Genomic DNA, 21,959 nt, shown 5'->3' with positions numbered 1-21,959 from the left:
CCAGAGCCGCCTGCCGATTGGTCGGCCGGTTGGCGCTCCCGCGCGTGCGCCGTGCCCGCCCGCCGATTGGCCGGCCGCCGGTTGTCAGGGCGCCGGGCGGATGGTGAGCGCGGCCGATGGCGGCGGCGGCTCCCCGTTCACCTTCGGCTCCGGGGCCGTCTTCCTGCCGAGGGACGACCGCTTCTTCGAGGTGGGTTCCCCGCTCCCGCCCGCGGGCCTTGGCGCCGAGCCCCGGGCACCGCGTCCAGCCGGCCGGGGTTCGGGCTCAGTGAGCCGCGGGAGGAGGGAGGGGCGCATCCATGAGAAGGGGCCTCAGACTCGGCCTGACTGGATCCCGCGGGTACAGTGCGACCTGCGGCGGCATCGCAGGAGGTGGGGGGCCGCCCACACGCACTGTAGCAGCGGCGGAGTGCCTGAGTAACACGGGGCATTCGGACAACGACCCCAACCAGAGGTGGTCCGTAGTTCCCCGCTGCTGAGGGTTGCTCCAGGTCGGTTCGAGAGGCTGCAGATGCTGGAATCTGGAGCAACACACAATGTGCTGCATGACCCACCGAGTTCCTACAGCACGTTGTTTGTTGCTCAGGAACGTGATGGTTGTAGGAAAAGAGCTGCTCCTGTACCTGGTGGCATGGGGCAAAAACCTATATAGAGGTGGGTTAGGACAGATCAGGTGATAAGGAACACGAGTGCTGACCATTAGTGAAGCATAGAACAGTACGACACAGGAACAGCCCACAATATTGTGCTGATTAAGCTAATGATGCCTAATTAAACTAATCTTTTCTCCCTGCAAGATATCTGTGTCTTTCTGTTCTCTGCATATTCATGTGCCATGTAAGAGCCTCTTAAGTGCCTCTGTCGTATCTGTCACTACCACCCTCGGCAGTACATTCCAGGCACCCACCACTCTCAATAAAAAAACTTTCCCACACATCTCCTTTAAACTACCCCCCTCCCCCCATCACTTTAAATGCTTGCCTTTTGGTATTTGATGTTTAAAGAAATGGGGTGAGAAAGGGACATACCCATGAGAATGGGGCATAATGAGAGGGCAGTTTACCTGAAATTGGAAAATTCAATATTCATTGCGAGAAGCTGCCCAGACAGAAGATGAAGATATTGGCACCAGAGACTGAACATGCTGGAATGTGAAGCAAAAAAACAAACTGCTGTTGAGCAGGCCAGAGGGATGGTTGACATTTTAGGTAAAGACTTTGAATTAGGACTGAACACAGAACACAGCACCCAGCACATGGCTGAACACAAGATCCCGCAGGCTGCAGCACCCAGCATGTCACCTAACACATCAGCTGTCACCCATCATCGGTTATATTAATAACCACTTCAACCAGCACAAACACTCAATGCACAAGTTATCAGATGATTGTCATGCTGTTGTTTGTGGGATCTTGATGTGTATGGATTGGCTGTTGCACTTTCTTCATTGCAACAGGGACCACACTTCAAAACTGTGTAAATCAAAACATAAAACAGTAAGAAAAGCTCAGCTGCTCAGGCTGGATTCATGCAGAGAGAAACAGAGTTAAAGTTTCCAATAATGATGTTTTCCCAGGACCCTGATTTAAACAGAAAAGTGGCAAGCTTTACAATGTGGAAATGAGTGGTTCTGATAAGACTGCTCACCTGAAGTGTGAACTCCATATCTGTCTCTGATGCTGGACCTTTTGAATTAATTTTCTGTCTTTGCTTTGGACTTTTGGGTGGTTAACTAATTCATTGCACTTTGGGAAGGAAGTTAAAAATCACCAGAAATACAGGACTTTCATTGTATTACCTCATTGAACAGACTCTAAATTTTCTTGTTTTTGCCAAATGTAACTAATAATTTTCTCATTAGTGGCAGATGTGGGTTAAAAGGAGATGTTTATGGAAGATTTAATTTACTGGCAGTGTGAAGGATACTGATGGAGATGAAAAGGGATGAGGCCTGGTTCTATCCTGACATATCCCTAACAAAGTCAAACAATGAGTTGATGCTAGTCCTACCTGTAAGGCTGGGATTCTGTATTTTATTATACCATCTAAAAATGTAAAGGGCACTGTTAGAACTCCATGATGGATGCCATTTCTGGATTGTAAAATCAGGAGTTATAGGTCGGTTCTAATGCTAAATGTCATCTAGATAGTCGGCTGTTGGCATTTTGATACTGTAGCAAATGTTTTTCCTTGATCTTTAGACGAACTAACATTAGAAATAATTCCTATTTAAATGTGCCTCTTTAAAGTGTTACTAAATCATAAATCATACTACATCAAAAATATTTCTGTCAGACATGGCTGACTCTTAATTGCCTCTTTAGGTTACGGGCAACAGGAGGTGACAATAAATGCCAATATTGCCTCCAAACCCACAGTTCTGAGGAAGGGTCATTGACCCAAAACATTGACTGGTTTCTCTTGCTACAGATGCTGTTTGACCGGCTGAGTTCCTCCAACATTTCTGTTTTTGTTCCAAATCCCATGGATAGTTCATTAGGGATAAAGGCCAAATGCAAGCAAATGTGGCTAGGTCAGTTAGGCAACTTGGTCGGCATGGACAAGCTGGACCGAAGGGCCTGTTTCCGTTCTGTGTAGCTCTACGTTTCTAAAGGCAATAAGGTAAATTTAGTGACTTGGAGGAACACTATCACTGTTGCTGCAAGCAAACCTGCTGGCAGCCACTGTGAGAATCCCCTCAGAAACACCTAGTAATAGCAAAAGGTTTTGGTGGAGACTGCAGATGTAGCAAACTCGGTGCATCGTAGTGTCTGATGAAGTACACAGTTTTGTTTGGTAATGGCTTCTTGAGCTCAGTTTATGGGTTTTTTTTTGCTTAAATTAGCCAGCAGAATTACTGGCAATGTGGACAACTCAAGCCATTGGATATCCTCCATGAGAAACCTGTCTCATCAACGAAAGATGAAGTTTTTTGGATTACTGATTAACTGGAATTTTGAAAAATATGCAATTAACAAACCAGAATTTCATTTTTTGTTCTTATTTTGCTTTAGGATGGTGATATTCATCGACATTTGTATCTGCGAAATGCCACATCTAGTGTGGGAGAAGTGGAAAGACCCAAGTGAGAATGAATACTTTTTCCAACTATATTGGATTAAAACTGTTTGAAATTCCCTCTTTTTATCTTTCAAAGCACTAACTTGTGTATATCCAATCTAGGGTCTCTGAATTTTGCTGCCACATAACAGGATGCAGCCAACTGTTTGATACCCTAGAAAACTATGAACACCATTATAACACCTTCCACCGCAATGTCTGCAGCTCCTGCAAGCGCTCTTTTCCATCCAGTCACCTGCTTGATATTCACATCTTGGAATGGCATGATTCACTTTTCCAGATTTTGGCAGCAAAGCAGAACATGGTAAGTTAGGGTAGGGTACTAGAGTGGTTACGTTACTGTACTCACGTCCAGAGGCATGAGTTCAAATCTCACCATAACAATTAGGCAAGTTAAATTCAAGTAATTAATGAATCTGAAATTAAAGAAGCTGGTCTCTGTAGGGGTGCCCCAAAACAACTGGACTGTTATTAGAAACCCATCTGGATCACTATTATTCTTCAGCTGAAGGAAATATGCCATCCTTATCTGGTCTGGCCTATATGTGCCTTCAGACCCACCATTGTAGTTGAGTCTTAACTGTCTCATCAGATTTTGGGGCAGTTGGAGATGGACAGTAAATGTCAGCAATGGCCACATCCAGTGAACAAATGTATAAGAGAAAGGAGCCTGTGAAATTCTCATTCTTGAGTTGCTCCCTGCTCTGTGTTGAACCTGTGTATGTTTGTGTGTGATTTAGGGAGCAGTGTGAGCCCATTTCCATGCAGACCCAAGAACACACATAGATAATTGGAGTAAATGAAGGCAGATGTGTGTTCTAAATACATGTTAATGCTAATCAAGCCATGAAGTTATGCCAACATTGGGGAATTAAGCACTCCCAGGTGAAATGTAGCCCTGTATATACAGCTTTCCTAATCTTACCCAGCCTTGGAGATTGCACTTGTAGTCACCTATGGAACAAAAGGCTGCGTTTGAGCTGCTAACCAGCATTCGCACATCTCACTTTCCAAAGCAATGTGCCATAATATTAACTGTACCTTCCTTCAAATGTTAGGTTAAAAAGCTGTCTCTCGATGATGGACATTATTGATCCCAAGGATAAATTCTCGTCTGTAGGGGTTATTATTCCATCAGAGAAACCAGTCCTGACTAATACTCAGTCCACCAAAAATATTGGGGAGACTTACATTAATAACGCCTCACAAAGGATCAGGATCTACTTAGAGTCATAAATATTCTGACAGATCCACCTAGTTTTAAAAGCAAATACCTGTGTTATACATTTGGGTATTAATGAGACCAATTGAAGATCTGGGTTACTGTTCCATTAGTTCTTTCTACTTAAGTATGCAAAGCAATCACCAAAGGTATGTGGTATTAATCTCCACAATCAGTGTGCAAGAATCATGGGCATGCATCCGTTCTTGCACTACTTTTCCTCTATTCATTGGCTCCTGTGTGGTCTAATTGTGGCCCTTCCTCTCCGGTAATTTTCCATTACACCTGAACTTGTCCAATTCCTCATCTCTTACCTGTCTACTTTCCCACACTACACCAACTCTTCAGCCAGCACACTGTCATTGTAGTATCTTTCAAGACTATTACGGTCTGAAACCTTTTATTTCAAAGCTCAGTCCCAGTGCATTAAATGCATTGTTTTTGTTTATTTTTGAACATACTAGCCTAGTGCTGTCTGTGTGTCACTACTGTTCCTTACAGGAGTGAAAGTAGATTCATACACTGCAACCAGGAGCAGAGATTGAACAGCTTCTCCCTTGATATTGCAGAAATTCTTTGGAGTCACTTAGGAACAATGGATCAACAAAGAAGGAACCAGCTTACAGTCTATACAGCATGCTCAAAGACTTTGCTGATTGGGACATGTGGAACATGTGCCTTAGGATTGTCTGATGATGGCTGTAGTCTGTCGCCAACTGGCAAATCACCTGCAACGTTGACAAAGGCTAGTTTTCCAGTGTGACTGCCATTCATTGGTTGGGAAAGATGACCTCAAGCCTTTAAGATGTAACATCAGCACCTATTCTTCCACTGAAGGAAAGGAAACCCAGAATGATCCAGAAACATTATCTTCTGTTCCTAAAGGTCCACGAAAATCATTGACACTTCTCATGCAGATCACCCTCCCTGGAGGAGCTTTTCATGGTTTTATAAAGTTATATGGACAGATCTCCTGTTATAGTCTGGGAGCTCTGTTGGACATGCCCCCTTCATGTGGGTGAATAAGTACTCCCTCATTGTCCTCAGATGGTACTTATTGACCACACTGTCTGAGTTAGTACCTGGTTTGTTTCCACATTAGTTCCATCTTATCCCATTATGCCAGTATTCCAGAATTTCACAATCTGTATGTTTGTGACCCAAACGCTTTTTATTTTGTCTTACAGTATCTGTGTTTGATAGAGAGTTGTACAGAAAAATTCAAGACCTCCAGTGACCGCAAAAAGCATTTGATCAAAGTTCATGGTTATCCATCTGACTTTAGATTTGACAAACCAAGGAAACTTAAACGGTAAGGAAACTGTTTCTTGCTACATTTTGCATCAAACTCTCAGAGTGAGATAATAAAAGCACTAGGATATGCTCCTGAATGGTCAACTTATATTTTATTTTCTTGTCCTAATACTTCCAAATAGCCATCCCTTCCTGATAACCTTGTGGTATGACTCCTCGTAATGAAATGATTGAGTACTTGTGAAGTTTTCATCTGCACTGTTAAACGGTACAGAGAGGTGGTTGACTGAATAATATGATAGAATGATACAGCACAAATGTTTTTGACCCATCGAGCCTGTAACAGGTACAATTCATTCCATTCTCGTGTTCTCTCTCCCAGGGGTTTCTTTAAATATTCTCCATTTCACTTTTTTATGTTACCTTGTGTCTGCTTCCACCACGTATTCAGTTACATTGCAGATCACAACAACTTTACCCTCTTTACCCAGAGGGTGGTGAAATTGTGGAACTCCTTGCCACGCACAGCAGTGGAGGCCAGATCAGTGGGGGTATTCAAGGAGGAGATAGACAGATATCTAAATAGTCAGGGTATCAAGGGATATGGGGATAAGGCTGGCAAATGGGATTAGAATAGTTTTTTTTTCTCTCTCTTTTTTTCCCACCCCATTTCTTTTTCCCTTTTCCTTGGAGCAGACTCGATGGGCCGAATGGCCTGCTTCTGCTCCCTTATCTTGTGATCTTGTGATCTTGTGAACTCATCGTATGAAATATTTCCTCAATCCTCCACTTTGCATGCCAATCTCCTTCGGTCTGTGTCCTCCGATAACAAACCCTCTTAGTGTTGGAAGCAGTTTCTCTGAAGGTTACCTGCTCAAAGAAAACCCAGCTTCTCTGTTCTCTCCATATAACTGAAGTACCTTGGCCCGATACTGTTCTAGGAAGTCGTCTCTGCACCTTCCCCCAACCCTAAAGAGTGGTGTCCAGAATTGAACTGAATACTTCAATTAGATCTAACCAGTATTTTGTAATGGTGTACTATTACTTTTTTTTGCCTATGTAATTCAGCTCCTCCGTTTTTGAATCCAAGGTTCCCATTCTGTTTTTAAAGAGTTTTCTAAAATGCCCTACCACCATCAAAGATTGTTTATGAGCAATCTAAGGTCCCTTCATTCCTGGATCCTTCTTAAAATTATGCCACATTTCATATTGTCTCTCATTTTTCATACATAAATGTATCATTTCATACTTATTGCATTAAAATTCTTTTGCTATTTCTATTTCACTCATCCATGAGTCATAGAGTCATCCAGCACTGTGTCCATACTAACCTGTCCATGTTAATCCCATTTACCAGCACTTGGTCAGTTGACTTCTGTGCCTTGGTGATTCAGGTGCTCATCCAGATACTTTTAAAATCCTCTCAGGAAGGATGTCCAGATTGCAGCCACCCTCTGGGTGAAACATTTTTCCCCCTAACCCTTTTTACTCCTCACCGTAAACCTATGCCATCTGGTTTTAGGTGTCTCTGTTTTGGGAAAAAGTTTCTCACGATCCACCCTATCTATGCCTCCCGTAAGCTTCATAGGATAATAGAATCATAGAATTGTACAGCACAAGTGGGCCCTTCGGCCCATTCTCATCCACACGGACCATGATGTCTATTTACGCCAATCCCATTTTCCCTCATTAGACCTGTCACCCTTTACACCTTTCTTATCCAAGTACCTGTCCAAATGCCTAAGCATCGTAATTGTACCTGCCTCTACCACCACCTCTGGTAGCTCATTCCACATAATCACCACCCTCTGTGTGAAAACCATCCCTCAAATATCCTTTGAATTTCTCCCCTCTCACCTTAAACCTGTGCCCTATAGCTCTAGACTACCCTGGAAAAAAGACTGACTATCCTATCTATGCCCCTCATAATTTTGTAAATTTATAAGGTCACCCCCTCAGCTTCCTACATTCCAGTGAGAATAAACCCAGCTGTATGGTTCAATTGGAGAAGCTGTGGTTGTCCTTGGAGTAGAGAAGGCTGAGAGGAGATTTGCGAGAGTTATACAAAATTATGATGGGTTTAGATAGATTAAATGAGAAGCTGTTACCTATTATTAGCTCGTTCAAGATCGGGGGGCATAGGCTCAAAGTCATAGGCAAAAGACTCGGGGATGTGAGATAATGTTTAATGCAGAGAGTGATGATAATCTGGAACTCGCTGCCTATAAGGCTGATAGAAACAGTCCGTCAAAGCTTTCAAAGGGCAATTGGATTGACTCATGGGGAAATAGCTTGTAAAACTATGGGAAAAGAGCGTGAACTGGGAATGGGAGAAACTTTGATTTAAAAAAATTCTCATCCTTGTTTTGAATCACTTCATGACCTCACTTCTTTCCCCGCTTTAGTTTCCTCCAGCCTTATAACTGAGATATCTGCTTCTCCAGTTCTGACCTCCTGACCATTCCAGAATCTAATTACTTTGTGGATGGCAGCTGTGCCTTTTAGCTACCAAGGCCTCAACCTCTGGAGCCTCTTCCATGCCCGCTTTGCTCTGCCCTCCTTGAAGATGCACCTTAAACGATTTTGCCCTAATATATCCTTATCTAGGTTGACATCAATTTTTAGTTTATTAACATTCCTGTGATGCACTATGAAATGTTTTTTGCTGCTTTATAGATGAGTTATTGTTTCGTAGTTCAAGCCTGATTGCACTTTCTGTTTACTTAAAAGTACAATAAAATTTAAGGTTAAAACTTTGAACTTTTAAATACAACTCTTGTCTATTGTTGTGTTCTTCCTTCCTGTCTACAGCAATGTAAAGAATCGGGACGGGAACCCTCATGATATGGAAGTGGAAGCAACCGTATGTCAAAAAGAAACAAATGACATTTTTAGCGGAGCAACCGTAGAGTCAATGGACCAGGAGCCAGGAGAAACAATGGAGGCTGAGAGTTTGGCTGGACCAGGGAGATCCAGTACTGCTGCGGGGCTCCAGCGACCTTCCGTCTCCTGCAGGTTACTGTCTTAACATTTACCGTGCAAATGAATAGGAGAAGTAGCTCTTTACAGTGAAACTTTGGCAAATATAGCGTGTAATTGTAATGTTAAATTACAGACAATCTTGTGGTATATGTCTAAAAATTATTTCATAATGAAAAATCCAATGATACTAATTATATTAGTGGGTGGGGATGTGGAGGTTGTCAGGATACAGAACTCAAAATAGTGCAAGGAAGTTGCAATCTGAAACAAAATAGAAAGGTAAAAATTAGAAAGTGTAGGTGTTGTTTTCAAACCTGCTTTCTTTATGCATGTAGTACGTAAGCATGAAAATAAGATGCAGTTTTGAGTAGTTTTCTTCAGTTTAGGTTCCATGGTATGAACCAAGATGCTGCCCTGCTGCTTTTGCCTACTTTAATGTCAAACATTACCAAATAAAAATAATGCAAGAGGATTCACCTTCTTGCTCTTGAAATTTCACCCGTTTGAGATAAGAAACATTGTAAGCCAGGCATTTTCATTATAAGTCAGAACTGCTTGTGTTACTTTGTCAGACTGTAAGAATGGTGAAGAATTGGATCACGGTGCATTACATTCCATGTAAAGAAATTGTCGTGCTGAAATATTGACTATTTACATTTTAATGAAATTTCAAAATAATACAACCAATTGTACCATCTTTGAGCTGTATGGCAATTTAAAAAAAATTCTACTATGCACCTTTCTTGACCTAAGGACATCTCAAAGGGCTTTGGATCCATTGGTATTTTTTGAAGTGTAGTCACCCCTGTAATGCATGAAACACCGTAGCCAGTTTGCAGGTAATGAAAGCCCACCAACAGCGAAGAGATACTGAACAGCCCTTCTCAGTGATGTTAATTATGGAAAACATTTCCCAAGCTGCTGGAGAGAACTTCTCTGCTCAACTTCAGAACTATATGTCCACCTGAGAGAGCAGAGATGTTTGGTGCAACCACCGATGGTGTATGAGAGCAAGTAATAGAAGTGGGAGGTGGCCATGTAGCTCCCAGAACTGCTCAACCATTCAATCAACTCCACCTTTCTGTTTGATCCCTGTAAACCCTTAGTTCCTCTGTAGTCCAGAAGTCTAGCCACCTCCATTTTGATGACTTACCTTCAACAGCTCTCAAGCAGAAAATTCCAAAGATTCACAGATCTTTGGGAAAGGTTTCCTCTCTGTCTCAGTCCTATTGTTAGTGCCTTTATCCTAACACTGTCTCCGTATTTTACACAAGGCTGCTTAACACCATCACAACTGCTCTGATTGAGATCAACTAGCGTAGCAAAGACTAGGGGTGAAGTTTGATTGTGTCTCATCTCTGTGGCTCAATACTCTACTGTATTTCTTTACAGGGTGCCAGCAACAATCTGTTTTGGTCATGGATCAATCCGTGGCTTTAAGAACCCAAAGAGAAAGAAGCGATGCATGTTGTGAATCGAGTAGTCACAAAACGTAACAAAGACATCAGAATGTGAATTTGGAAGAACCTGTCGCATTTACAACAGTCAAATGGGTTAATTTTGGCCTCCAGGAGACTTTCTGATGCAATTATCAGCCAATGAATCACAGCAGTACTTTTAAAAGGAAAAAGACCAATACTGTTTAGAAAATCTACAATTTTAAATGTCACCGGTAAAATAAAATTGCATTTGGTGTACTTCCATCAGAGACCTTTCATTTCCAAGAAAATTTTACTGAATTCTGGATAGGATGGCATGAGTGGGTGTTTACATTCTTTCATATTGCTGTGGAAACTAATTTTAGCTCATTAATAAGATCTAATTTATTTGCCAATATTATTGGAATGATTCCCAGGATGGTTGAAGTGCACAAGCCAGCCAGAGTTGTGTAATTTACTCGAACACAATGCACAATGGAAAAATTGATGTCATTCTCCAACATAGATGCTGACAAAATAACTAATTCTGCATCTGATTGTGGAGAAGGACAAAGCATGGCTGAGTGGTAGAGTATTTTGTGAGTGAACATTGGAAATGCAGCACTTTATGTTGATAATATTTTGCAATAATGCTGCACTCTGTAAGGCTTTCTCTGCATCAACATTGTCTTGTGGGCGCAACTGCTCCGGTGCTTATTTGATATTTAGTATAAGTATGGGTTAGTTTTTACTTCACTCTGACTCTAGAACCTCCATGTCCCGGACAGAAAGTAAGTGCCTTTGGGAAAGCTGAGGGGGTCACAAATTACCACAGCTCCTCTTGAACAATTTTATATTAAAACTGATTAAAAAATGAAGCAAGCATTCATCTATAGTAATGGCAAAATGGAAATAACCTCAAGAGAATGGAAGAGTTTGCCACATAACAAGAGGTTGGCACTCCAAGATCAGATTAAAACGTAAAAGTCATTCCATGAAATGTAATTTTTCACTGTGTGTTCTCTTTCCAATTCCTGCAAGAGTGTTTTTTAATGTGTTGTCATCCTTTTACAATGACCCTGACACAAAATAAAATGAAAGACAATGGCTTTGTGACAGAATATGCACTGAAAAAGTTGTCCAGTCGATTGCTCTGACCAACCTCAATGAACATCGTGGTACTTTCTCCAAACTAAGTAAAAGCAGTGAAACCTCAACTCCCAGTTAAAGTAATCAGTTAGTGAAAGAAAATAGTGAGTGGCTACTGATGACTGAACACTTCAGCCCTTTTACTTTCTACCTCCTGGTAGATGTGAGTTTTATAGTATAAGCAGCATCAAGTGATTTAACTGTATTCAGTCTTGCTCCCTTTATCCCAAACACGGGTTTCATGCTAGTGCTAATAATGTAGCTGAAAATAATGGATTGTTAGAACGATCACAAGACAATTGGAATTTGGCTTGCCAAACCAACAAAATAAGGTTTAAGCTGTTTATAATTATCATCTGATCTGAAGTCATGCTGAGGCTTGAGCTAAATTTACAGCCTATGGGTGCGAGTTAGTTGAGACTTTATTTTTGCCCATGATGCAGGACCAACCAACATCACAAACACCCGATTATTTGTGTCCTGATGCAAAAGGGAGAACTGTGTTTCATGACACCAACCTCGTAAAAACAGTCTGCAGCTGATACTGGGAAACTGTCCAGCATGTTGTGTATAACATGGTACAACTATCACACTAACTGAATCTGACACAAGGGTATAACAGTAAAGTGTTGACATGCAATTTGGAAAAGTAAATATGAGCTATATATTTTAAAATGAAAGTGCTAATCTTCAGCTTCGATATTGCTGCAATTTTATAAATGTGTAAATATAACTGGCATCCCACTTACTATAAAAGTTTGAGTTTGGCTTTCAACATTTGTCAATTGATTACTAAGATTCTGGTATTGAAATTCAAAGTTCCAAAGTTTTGAGAATCATTTCTCATTTAGTTCAATTTTCTCCCATTCTTCAAGATGTTGAAGTATGATTCCACAGGTGCATTACCCTTTCTGAGTGCCATTGTTTGCGTTCACCTGAATAAGCAGTGTTGGGAAGCTGTTGGACTACAATCCTCTCCTTTCCTGTCATGTCCTGGATCAACATATGCAAATTGCTTGTTTAGTATACCTCTGGATATCAAACAGGAGTGCAAACAATGGCCAGCTTTTGTCTCCACAGACTTGGGGCTAAGGTCAATTACTTTAATTCCATTTTTGACATCTGCACCTTGCTGGCAAGGACAGTGTTTGCTGGTCACCAGTAATTGTCCTTGAGAACATTGTGAGCTGCTGCCTAGAACTGGTGCGGTCCTTTCACTGAAGGTGCTGGCATGCTGTTGGGAGGGAATTCTGGTAATGATGAAGGAATGGTGATATATTTCCAAGTCAGCTTGGTGTGTGAGTTAGAGGGGGCCTGCATGTGGTGGTGCTCCCGTACACCTGCTGCCCATGTCCTTCTTGGTAGTGAGAGCACAGGTTTGAGATGTGCTTTGGGTGTAGCCTGGGTGAGCCAAAGCACAAGACAAAGTTCCACCACTGCTGCAGTTGACCGTACAGACTGGACAATTCACCTCCGTATTTCAGGGTGGAGCTTTACCCAGGTGGGCATTGGATGATCTGTAACTCTGGTTATAGAGGAGCTGTCTGAAGTACTATTAATGACAGGTCAATTATTGAGCATTCAGCACGATGTAAGCTCACTTGTGCTGTTCATGGTAAGTAAATTCCCTCTAGATCTTTACAGGTGAAATTTGGTAAAAGTGGTAATTCCAAGAGCACACAAACCTAAGACTTCTGGATTTGCATTATGAAAATTGGGGTGTGGTACCATAGTGGTTATATGTGACTGTGCCCAACAGACGAGTGATCACAACCTTGAGCTCAATCTGGAGACACCAGTTCACATGCAGCAAGTGAAATAATCTAGAACAAAAAAGATGGTAAGAGTGATGGTGAGCAGGAAATGGCCGATTGTGCTGGTTGGGCAGTGTCTCTCTTGGAGGGAGATCAGTTATCCTTACCCAGCCTGGTCAACAGGGCACTGCAATCTGGTGGCCTCCTAACTGCCCCCCTGAATGCCACAGAAACCATTCAGTTCAAAGCTCGGGATGGACAATAAATACCAGCAATGGACACATCTTGTGAACAAATAAAAATAAAATGGTCTGACTGGCCAAGATGAGTAATGATATAAAGCAACAGCATACTGTGGGAAAGCAGGAGAGCCTTCTGAATGTCACAGCCTTTGCTCCTTTGTTACCCAGCTGAAGTATACAAGCTTCATTTGGCATTGCTCAGATTCCCTTGAAGATCAAATTGTTCCACTGGGACTGTGGTGTTGATGCACATAGCGATTTAGCGTATTTGTGAGGATGTTTGCCAGAAATGTGCTTAGTAAATGGAGTTTTCAGTGGAGGCATATCTTCCTTACCAGCTGAACAGAATGAGTGACACTGCATGGGAGGCTCATTCAGCCTGTGCACCCTGGGTCTGCTCTTTGTTCGAGCTATCCAGTTAACCCCATTCCCCTGCTCCCCTTGTATATCGCTATTTAAACTGCCTCAATTGTCCTTTCAGGACGAGCATTCCACATTATTGCCAAATGTGATGCCTGCTCAACATTTATCTCTCAACCAACCTCATTGAAACATATTTCACCCATTAGCAATCCATTTCCAAGTACAGTCATGTAAATCTTTGCATACAAATTTGGTAACAAGCAGGACTTGTAAACAGGAAATACTGACAGACTTGACGGTGGACCTCACAGACAAATCCTGTGTTCCCTGCAAACAGTCCTACAGTTTTAATGTTGTCAGTGTAAGTGGGATGAAACTTAGCACTGTGGAATCAAAAGAAGGGAGAATTCTGTTCTGAAGATATGGATTACAGCCAATCAAGATATCAGTAGAAAACAGACAGCACAACTCAAATTTAGTAACTGAATCTATGAGCAAGTACTTCGACTGATCTGCCAATAGATCACATCATCTGGGGATTTATGGCAATAACATGGAATGAGGATACATAAGAGATTCTGCAGATCCTGATGAAGGGTCTCGACCCAAAATGTCAACTGCTTATTTTACTCCATAGATGCTGCCTGACCTGCTGAGTTCCTCCAGCATTTTGTGTGTGTTGAATGAAGATACATCTCTTACTCTATAGTGTTTTTTTATTACTGTTTTCTAAGGATTATATGCTGGGTAAAAGTTCAGGCAGCTAACAAAGTTGCTGCTCAAACTAAATTTGCGATTCTGATAAATGGTTGCCAACCTGAAATTGGAACGTGTTTTTCTCTCCACAGGTGCTGCTTGCCCTGCAGAGAATTTGTTTCTTTTTAGATTTCCGACATTTTATTTCTTTATTTTCAATTTGATTACCAGTTTGGGATTTGTAACTTTTCCTAACAGATGGATGAATGATGTCCTGAAGTCCAACACATTGAATTGTAACAGTATGTTGCGCTCTAAATGCAGCTTATTAATTATATGCATATTCATATCTATATTATTAAAAGGACACACCTAATGCCTCAAATGTGCATGGTAACACGTGTGTTTTTTGTGTAAGTAATGCAGGTTTGACTGAAAGATGCTTTGGGGAAAGATCCCAGAGAAATCAATTAATTAATGTGCTACGATGTGATGGTGTTTTTATTTTACTATGATTCTATTCATTATTGTGGTAATAGTAAACAAAATTGCAGAAAGATAGGGAATTATACAACTTGCACTAAAGTCAATCTGGTCTGAATACCTTTGAGAGAAATTTCCCCCACTTTGGCCCCTCGGATTCTCTGGGCTGAGGTTAATTCTGTGCTTTAATTTGAATATTACAGATGTTATGAGCATTTGTGCTATGAATTTCCAGTTCTTATGAATGGAAGCTAACAGGATGCATTGTGGATGTTGTGGTTTTAATGCCACACTGTGCTGCTGTACCCAGGAGACTGCGATCATGTTAAATAAGAAGGACCTGAGTGACTGGTCAGGATCCCCTCCTCCTGTGGACAAGTTCTACGTGGGGGAGAGAAATATTTCATGAGATGTGGAATTACCATATACAGAATGTGAAATCACAATTCACACTGTGTGACAACTAAGCTCAACATAAGTAGCTTTAACACATTGAGGGTAATTTCTTAACCACTGTTTTGTACAATTAAGCTGTTAATGAGTCAAAAACAGAAAATACAACAACTATGCAGCAGGTCAGGCAGTATCCGTTTCACTGTACTTTTGAGGACCTGAAACAGGGGTAGTGTTTCAGGGTCCAAGACTGCATGTCAAAGACCACTGGCAGCCAGGTCTAGGTCACTCTGTGAGCTAGTCATGTGCCCAGCATGCTATTCATGGAAAAGTCAGCACCACTGTAAACCCTCTCTGACCTGGTGCCGTGTCAATGATGGTCTCAGTGTTGGAGGAGGAAGGGTAACAATATCCTCCTAGAATTACATGGGTAAAGAGGGTTTAACTACAAGAGGGACTCTCTCCAAGAGAGTAAAACAACTTAATCCTTGACACTCAATGGAAGGAGCATCACCAAATCCATTCCAACATCAGAGGGATGCCACTTTTGGACCAGTCCATAAAGACTATGGTGACAGAAGCAGATTAGAGGTTGGGTACTCTGAGGCAAGTGACTCATTCGGTCATCTCCTCTCCCCCCACCCCCCCATCTCCCACCTACAAAGCACGAGTCAGGAATGACTGTGTACACTCACTTGCCTTGATGAGTATAGCTCCAGAAATACTCGAGGAGGGCAGCACAGTCCACTCGATTGGTACCCAATGCAACATTCCAACATTCACTCCCTCCACCAATGGTGCCCAGTTGCTGCAGTGTGTACTGTCTTCAAAACACATTGCACTCACTTGCCCAGACAGCACCTCCCAAATCAAGAAGAACAAAGGACAGTTGGTGTATTGGTTACACCATCGCCAGCAGATTCCCCTTTAAATCACGCACTGTCCTGACTTGGAAACGTACCACCATTCCTTCATCACCACTGGATCAAAATCCAGGAACCCTCTCTCCCAGTCCCACTCTGTGAGCTACTTCACCAGAAGTATTGCAATTGTCCAGGGTATTGACTCCCCATCACCTTGTGGGCAATCAGAGATGGACAATAAACACTGGGCTTGCCAGTGATGCCCAGGTCCCAGAAAATGAATAAATGAGAAGTAGAGTTGTTGTTGTAAAACCCTAACCATGCAGCAAGGAACACAAACTCCTTTCTGGTCTGCCTGTAAATTAGATCATGGGAGATTAGAATATGTCCAAACAGCAACTGAAATACCAGACTAATGCTCCTCAAAGATTGATCCCTATATAGAATAGTTTTGTCAGTAGAGTGTGAATTATTTACTGCTGCAGAGCCAATACTGTGCAGTCTCACGCCCCAAAGGAAGCTGAGAAAGTGGCAGCCAGCATGTTATAACATTTATAAACCATTCCAGATGGAGACCGTGGGACCTGGAAATAGAATTGTTGTTACAGGATGTGGACGTTGCTGGAACTCCACTGTTCACTGCCCAGCTCTTGGGTGCCTTAGAAAAGTGGTGTCCTCCACTTTCTTGACCACCACACTCCTTCTGATGGAAGTACTTTGTTCTGAAACAACCGAGCAGCTTGCACAGCTTTTCAGAACGTAGAATCAAGGAGTAGATTCGTGGTCACCATTACTGGGACTGAACTCAAATTCAGGGTTTGAACTCAGCAGTCCTCCCCCTGTGCCGCTGAGACCCACATACCGCACACACCTCTATTCATGGAGCTTTACTGGACGTTAGGCTTCCACAGGAACATCCAGGTTCCAGGCCAGGTTACAAAGGCCAACAAAGTCCCAATGGAATTTGCTGAGTTAATTTTCCTCAATCTGGCCAGGAAAATTAACTCCGATTCTCTTAGCAAAGGAAATGTCGTTCTAAAACAAAAAGTCAGCTACAACTCCCACCCCTAACTGGTAACCTGGGACTGTGGCAGCAACGCCCACAGAGTGATGATCAGCGGGGACAACTTCAGGGTCAACATCAGTCAGGACCAGGGGCTCAGTGTTTATTTAACCGCGCAACACACATCTAGGTCTGAGGAAGGAAGGACATTGAGACAAAATACAGCTGTTTGATGCAGCGGCGGTAAAACATTCTGATCTGGAAACGGTCGTGAACTCCACGAAAACGGTCACGGCAAACGGAAGGAAGAGGCAGCGGTACTTTGTAGGGAAGGGCTTAGCCAAAGATGGAATCGGGTTCACAATTCCCGCTCCGCTCCTTGGTGGGGCACCCGCCCAGCAAATGCGTTTGTTCCTGTCGAGAACCCCAATCATTTATGTTTAAACAGCAGCCTGGAATTTACAGATATGGAGGAACTTTCAAAATGTGGGGCACCAGAGTACATCTGCTTCTAGTTCTTAATTCTCTGCCTCTGTGATCGATGGAGAAATCTGTCGCCTGCAGTTAATCCCAAAAGGAGCAGAAAATTCGTCCAAACCCTCTCAGCGCAAGATTGCAGGGGTGGGTGAACCAGGGGGAATTACTTTGTGATCCCCGGGACCTGGGGATCAACATCACTTTTAAAAAATGCAATGCACGGTTGGGAGCCTTGGCCCGATTACTCGATGTCACCCCTGGAACGGCTGCAGCAAGGCTGGGTGCGAGAAAACAGTGGATTCTGGCGGCGCGGACGAGCAGCCCGGCCGTGGCCGGCAGTGGCCGGGGCCGCCGCTAGATGGTGGTGTTGTCCTGCGCCGGGACTGTGCAGCGTTGGCCGGGCTGGTGCGATGGGAACTGCGAGTCACACCGGCTGCAGCAACTCCCGACCCACTACATGGACCGAAAACTGCCCCCTTGAGTCAATAAACTCTCTGCAATAACCCAGAGGATTGGAGACATTTTCCTCGGAGAAAAAGCCTTCATGTGAAACCCTACAAGAAACACCAAACAGAGCGGACTGGAGGTCACTGCAAAGGTGGAGGGAGCGGGGAGAGTGGGGTCAGTCAGGGAGTTCTCACAGAATATCTCCGGCCTTTGCAGCCAACGGCCTCACTTTATCAAACCGCCCCCGCATCCAAAAATACTTTAAAAACAACTTCCAAAAACTTTAAGGGACTTTTGCCGCAGTAGGTTCCTGGATGTAAAGTTTAAATCAGCAGATTAACGAGACGCGACAGCTTTCATCAACTCACGGGAAATAAAGGTTAGGCGTTCAGTCATCGGACAGAAGTCCTCGCCGGCTCCAGAGAATGAAATCCGCAAGTCATGTAATCAAACCTTAGTGACCAGGGCATGGTGAACATTTGGCAAATAGATATATTGTTGAGGTCGTTTTTAATTTCCCTTAGTGATTTTAAAGTCGATTTTAACGGTATTTAAAACCACGAGAAGTAAAATTAAGTGTGCGGACATTTACCGTCCGCTGGCGCTCCGGTTGTAGCTCAGACTCTCCGTTAATTAACTCACATCTCGCACAGCAGAGACTCGCCACGGAGCTCCGAGATTTAAATATATCCAAAGCTTCGTTGTTTAAGTAGAAGAAAGATCTATTTGAAATAAAACGCTACCCCAAAATCGCAAACGAGCCAAGATGGGTCGCTCTGGTGAGTGGCCACTTCGCCCCGCCGGGATCCGGCCGGGAGTTCTGGCGGCGGATAGAACGGTCGGGCTCGGTCTTCGGTCCCGCGGCTGCCCCGAACCCAGCGCGGCCAAATCCTCGCACGGGATCCAGACCGTGCCGGTATCGATCCCACCTCATGGAATATCCCACTTGCTCCTAAACAATTTTGGGAATCTCGGCAAGTTTGCATTAATTATCAAAAGGAGTAAGAAAAGAGAACAAGAGTTTATTGAAGATCAATGTACAAAACAGTAGAATCATTGTGACTCATCTGTACACGGAAATCTGTACACTATTTAAGAAAATGTAAACAATTCTTAACGTATTTAAATGCACTTAAAATATATATTTAAATATTGGTAAACAACTGTCGAGGGTCTGGTCGGATTTGCAAGTGGTTGGGGCCGGAGGCCTGGGGTTAACTCTCTGTTCGACTTGTTCGGACACGAATGACCAACAAGTTGCCGGTTCAGTCCCTCTCCCCCTCCCGGCGGTGCCCTGTCCGGGTGTGCGGGTGAAGCAAGTCCGTTCCCCCAGAATTCAGGGCCACCTGCTGCTTGGGGATAACTCGGGAGACTGAGGGCCCGGTAGCGGGTCAGACTGCGGAGCCGACAGCTTCGTTCTGAGGCTTCACCGTTCTCTACCTTTGGAATGTACAGAGTTTCTTTAATCGAACTTAACGGCGCAGGCTTTAGAACAACTCTTGTTTCCAACACAAGTTATACCGCCCGTGTTGTGTGACGAATTGAACGGTGGCTGTAATTGTACCGGCGAGCAGTGAACAACTACCGGCGGAATGTTCCGGGCAGTTTGGCCGATCCGGGCGCCACCTCCACGGGATCGATGGTCCGGTGAGCGGGGAAATTCCCCGGAGCCCGGCCGAGGGCGGAGGGCGGCGCGTCCGTGTCCAGCAGCGGACTTCACGATAAATAATACATTCCGTAGGTGACGGGGGCGGTGAAGATCCCGGGAATGGGCAGCCCCGGCCGCTGGAAGGCGTTGGACGGTCCGTAGAGTGAAGGGGCGCTGAGCTGGGAGCCCAGGGGAAAGGGCAGTCCGAAGGAAGGCAGAAGCGGTTTGGCGGACAGTTTGAGTTTCTCCAGCTCGGCTTCCTGAAGTCTCTTCGCTTTCGCCCTACGGTTCTGGAACCAGATCTTGACCTGCGTCTCGGTCAGGTTGAGGGAGCTGGAGAACTCGGCTCTCTCCGCGATCGACAGGTACTGTTTCTGGCGGAACTTGCGCTCCAGCGCTAACAGTTGCGCCGTGGTGAACGGGGTCCGCGGCTTCCTGTTGTTCTTGTGTTTTCGCAGGGCGCACGGAGCCGGGCTCGAGTGTCCTGTAATTAAAGGCAAGCCGTGACCTCCCGCTCTCAGCGCTTTGTCAACACCCAATAAAGAAATCATTGCATCAGAAACTACAACAGAACTCTCCAAAGACCCGCGTTTAAAGACCGCGGCCCCGGGGGTGGTTCGAACGACGGCCCAGGAGGAAAGCGGCGTTCTGACGGATCCCAGTGGCGAGTTTCACGACTAAACCCTGTCCGAGGTTTCCCCGTACCGGTCGTTCACACGGGGGGATGGACACTCCACAGATAAACTGGGCGACTCCTCACGGGACAGCTCCGGGACTCTGTTCCTCGCGTCACACGGCGCCTTCCCCCACCGACTGACCCACATACCGGGAGCCCCTCCCGAACACTTGTCCCGCCGCCGTCTGACTACCTCGACCTGGGCCACCAAAGGAACGAATAAAAAGGGCTCGCTGGAAGTTCTTGCTCTCCGGCGGAGATTTACTTGTCTCCGCGCTGGTTACTGACCCACAGCCACCGCGCTGCTCGCTGTGTTTACTGTTGGATTAGTTATTACCACGTACACTGTTTACTCTGCGGGCTTCACGCCAGCGGGGAATTTCATGGACCTCGGGGTGTGTGAGAAGGAACTCGCCTGAATCTGATCCTCACTAAACTTGCAACCTGTGCAGCCCAAGCTGTGTGTACTTTCGCGCTCTGCGGCCGAACCGCGCACTCTTTTCAACGCTGCTTTTAGTTGTAACTTAAGGGGAAAGCGGCGTCGAGTTTAGACCGGGTGGGGCCGGATCCGGGACATGGGGTATCTCCCGGCTGACCCTCCGAGCGGCCCCCGTCCCCCGAGCCCGGGGCGCGGAGCGGAGCCGCGCACCGACCGACCCAGCGGGCGGAACACCGAGCAGCGATGGGAAGTCCGTCTCCCCGGCCCGGAGTCTCTCCCCCTCCCTCTGCTCCCACCCCATCGGGAGAGCCGCACTTCCCAGCACTCACTTGCCGGCGCGGAATAGGCGGCGTTCGGAACCCACGCCGACACCTCCTTCTCGTTGGCACTTTCCGATTCGTGCGAGGAGGGGTTCTCCGCCGAGTGGCTTTTACCTGAGCACTCAGTCCGGGAGCACGACTGCTCTTTGGAGGCCACAGACGGGGCGGGGGGCTCGGGGGGGCCGGCCGGAGTCCTGGGGGTCTTCCGATCTGAGATGAGAGACTCGACGCTGAACGGCAGGCTGGAGATCTTACATCCCTTCGAGTCGATGGAGGCCCCGTCGCCACAGTCTCGCCCCTTTCCCGGCGTTTCCCAACCCTTCTCCCGCTCGTCAGTGTCCTGGGTGAGGGGTCCTGGCAGAGAATTCATCCTCCGGAAGGAAGGGGCCATACACCTCTGGAAAGGAGCGCGGCGCTGCCCTCAGTCCGGCCCCGCTGACATGGGAGCGCCAGTCAATCAACTCAATCTCAAGATGCCAAACTCGCTGTCGAACTTTTCCTAACTTGGAGCCCAGTCGCTCGCTTTAAAGTTCTTGGATCCTTTCTGTCATCTGAGCCGCCTCCAATCAGCTGTCCCGCTCGGGGTTCTGACGACGAACGGACGGCCCCGATTGGTTTCTCGGGTCTAAAAAGGAACAATAATCATTTTGAAAGCATTGAGCAGTTAATCATAGATTCCTTGCTGGGCACGTTTATTGATAGCTCGGGGGCTGTAATCTCGTACGAACACAGCCACAAGCGCAATTGCAACGCAATTAAGCTGTAAGGGAGCCTTTCGCAAGGTCCCGTTCCCATTACAGACTCTTATTGAAAGCAGAGATTTAAAACTCCTTCAGTATGAGAACCCCACTGTACATTTCTGCATTCCTCCATGCAGACCACCTTTTCACTTGGAGAGAGTTCGCCTCTCCCCAACCCCCTCCCCCCCTCTCCCCCCACCACCCCTCCTCCGGGCCGAGCTAAAAGCCAATGCAATTCTTCAAGATAAGTCAAGGCATTTAATAGGCAGACGAGTTATGTTATGGAAGGCGCCGGCTGCGGTTAGATCA

At 45.0% G+C, this 21,959-nt stretch overlaps 2 protein-coding genes across 3 annotated transcripts; one reads left to right on the top strand and one right to left on the bottom strand.

Moving 5' to 3' along the window:
- Window positions 1–4: 4 nt before the first annotated feature.
- znf511 (zinc finger protein 511) lies at window positions 5–11,682 on the top strand. Its single transcript, XM_052041622.1, has 6 exons — window positions 5–190; window positions 3,015–3,085; window positions 3,184–3,385; window positions 5,491–5,615; window positions 8,369–8,572; window positions 9,932–11,682. Exons 1-6 carry the CDS (start codon window positions 101–103, stop codon window positions 10,011–10,013), a joined length of 774 nt encoding a protein of 257 aa, XP_051897582.1. The 5' UTR covers window positions 5–100; the 3' UTR covers window positions 10,014–11,682.
- A 7,147-nt stretch (window positions 11,683–18,829) lies between these two features.
- LOC127584678 (homeobox protein MSX-2-like) lies at window positions 18,830–21,683 on the bottom strand. Of its 2 annotated transcripts, none has more exons than XM_052041541.1 (2): window positions 20,920–21,683; window positions 18,830–19,959 (listed from the first exon to the last, which is right to left on the bottom strand). In XM_052041541.1, exons 1-2 carry the CDS (start codon window positions 21,299–21,301, stop codon window positions 19,544–19,546), a joined length of 798 nt encoding a protein of 265 aa, XP_051897501.1. In that variant the 5' UTR covers window positions 21,302–21,683; the 3' UTR covers window positions 18,830–19,543. The 2 variants fall into 2 exon arrangements, with proteins under 2 accessions (XP_051897501.1, XP_051897502.1); XM_052041542.1 differs by having other exon boundaries at window positions 21,025–21,683.
- Window positions 21,684–21,959: the final 276 nt, after the last annotated feature.

This window comes from Pristis pectinata, chromosome 30 (assembly GCF_009764475.1).
Source record: "Pristis pectinata isolate sPriPec2 chromosome 30, sPriPec2.1.pri, whole genome shotgun sequence".
In the NCBI taxonomy this organism is placed as follows: domain Eukaryota; kingdom Metazoa; phylum Chordata; class Chondrichthyes; order Rhinopristiformes; family Pristidae; genus Pristis; species Pristis pectinata.
This window is presented reverse-complemented; position numbering and strand designations above follow the sequence as displayed.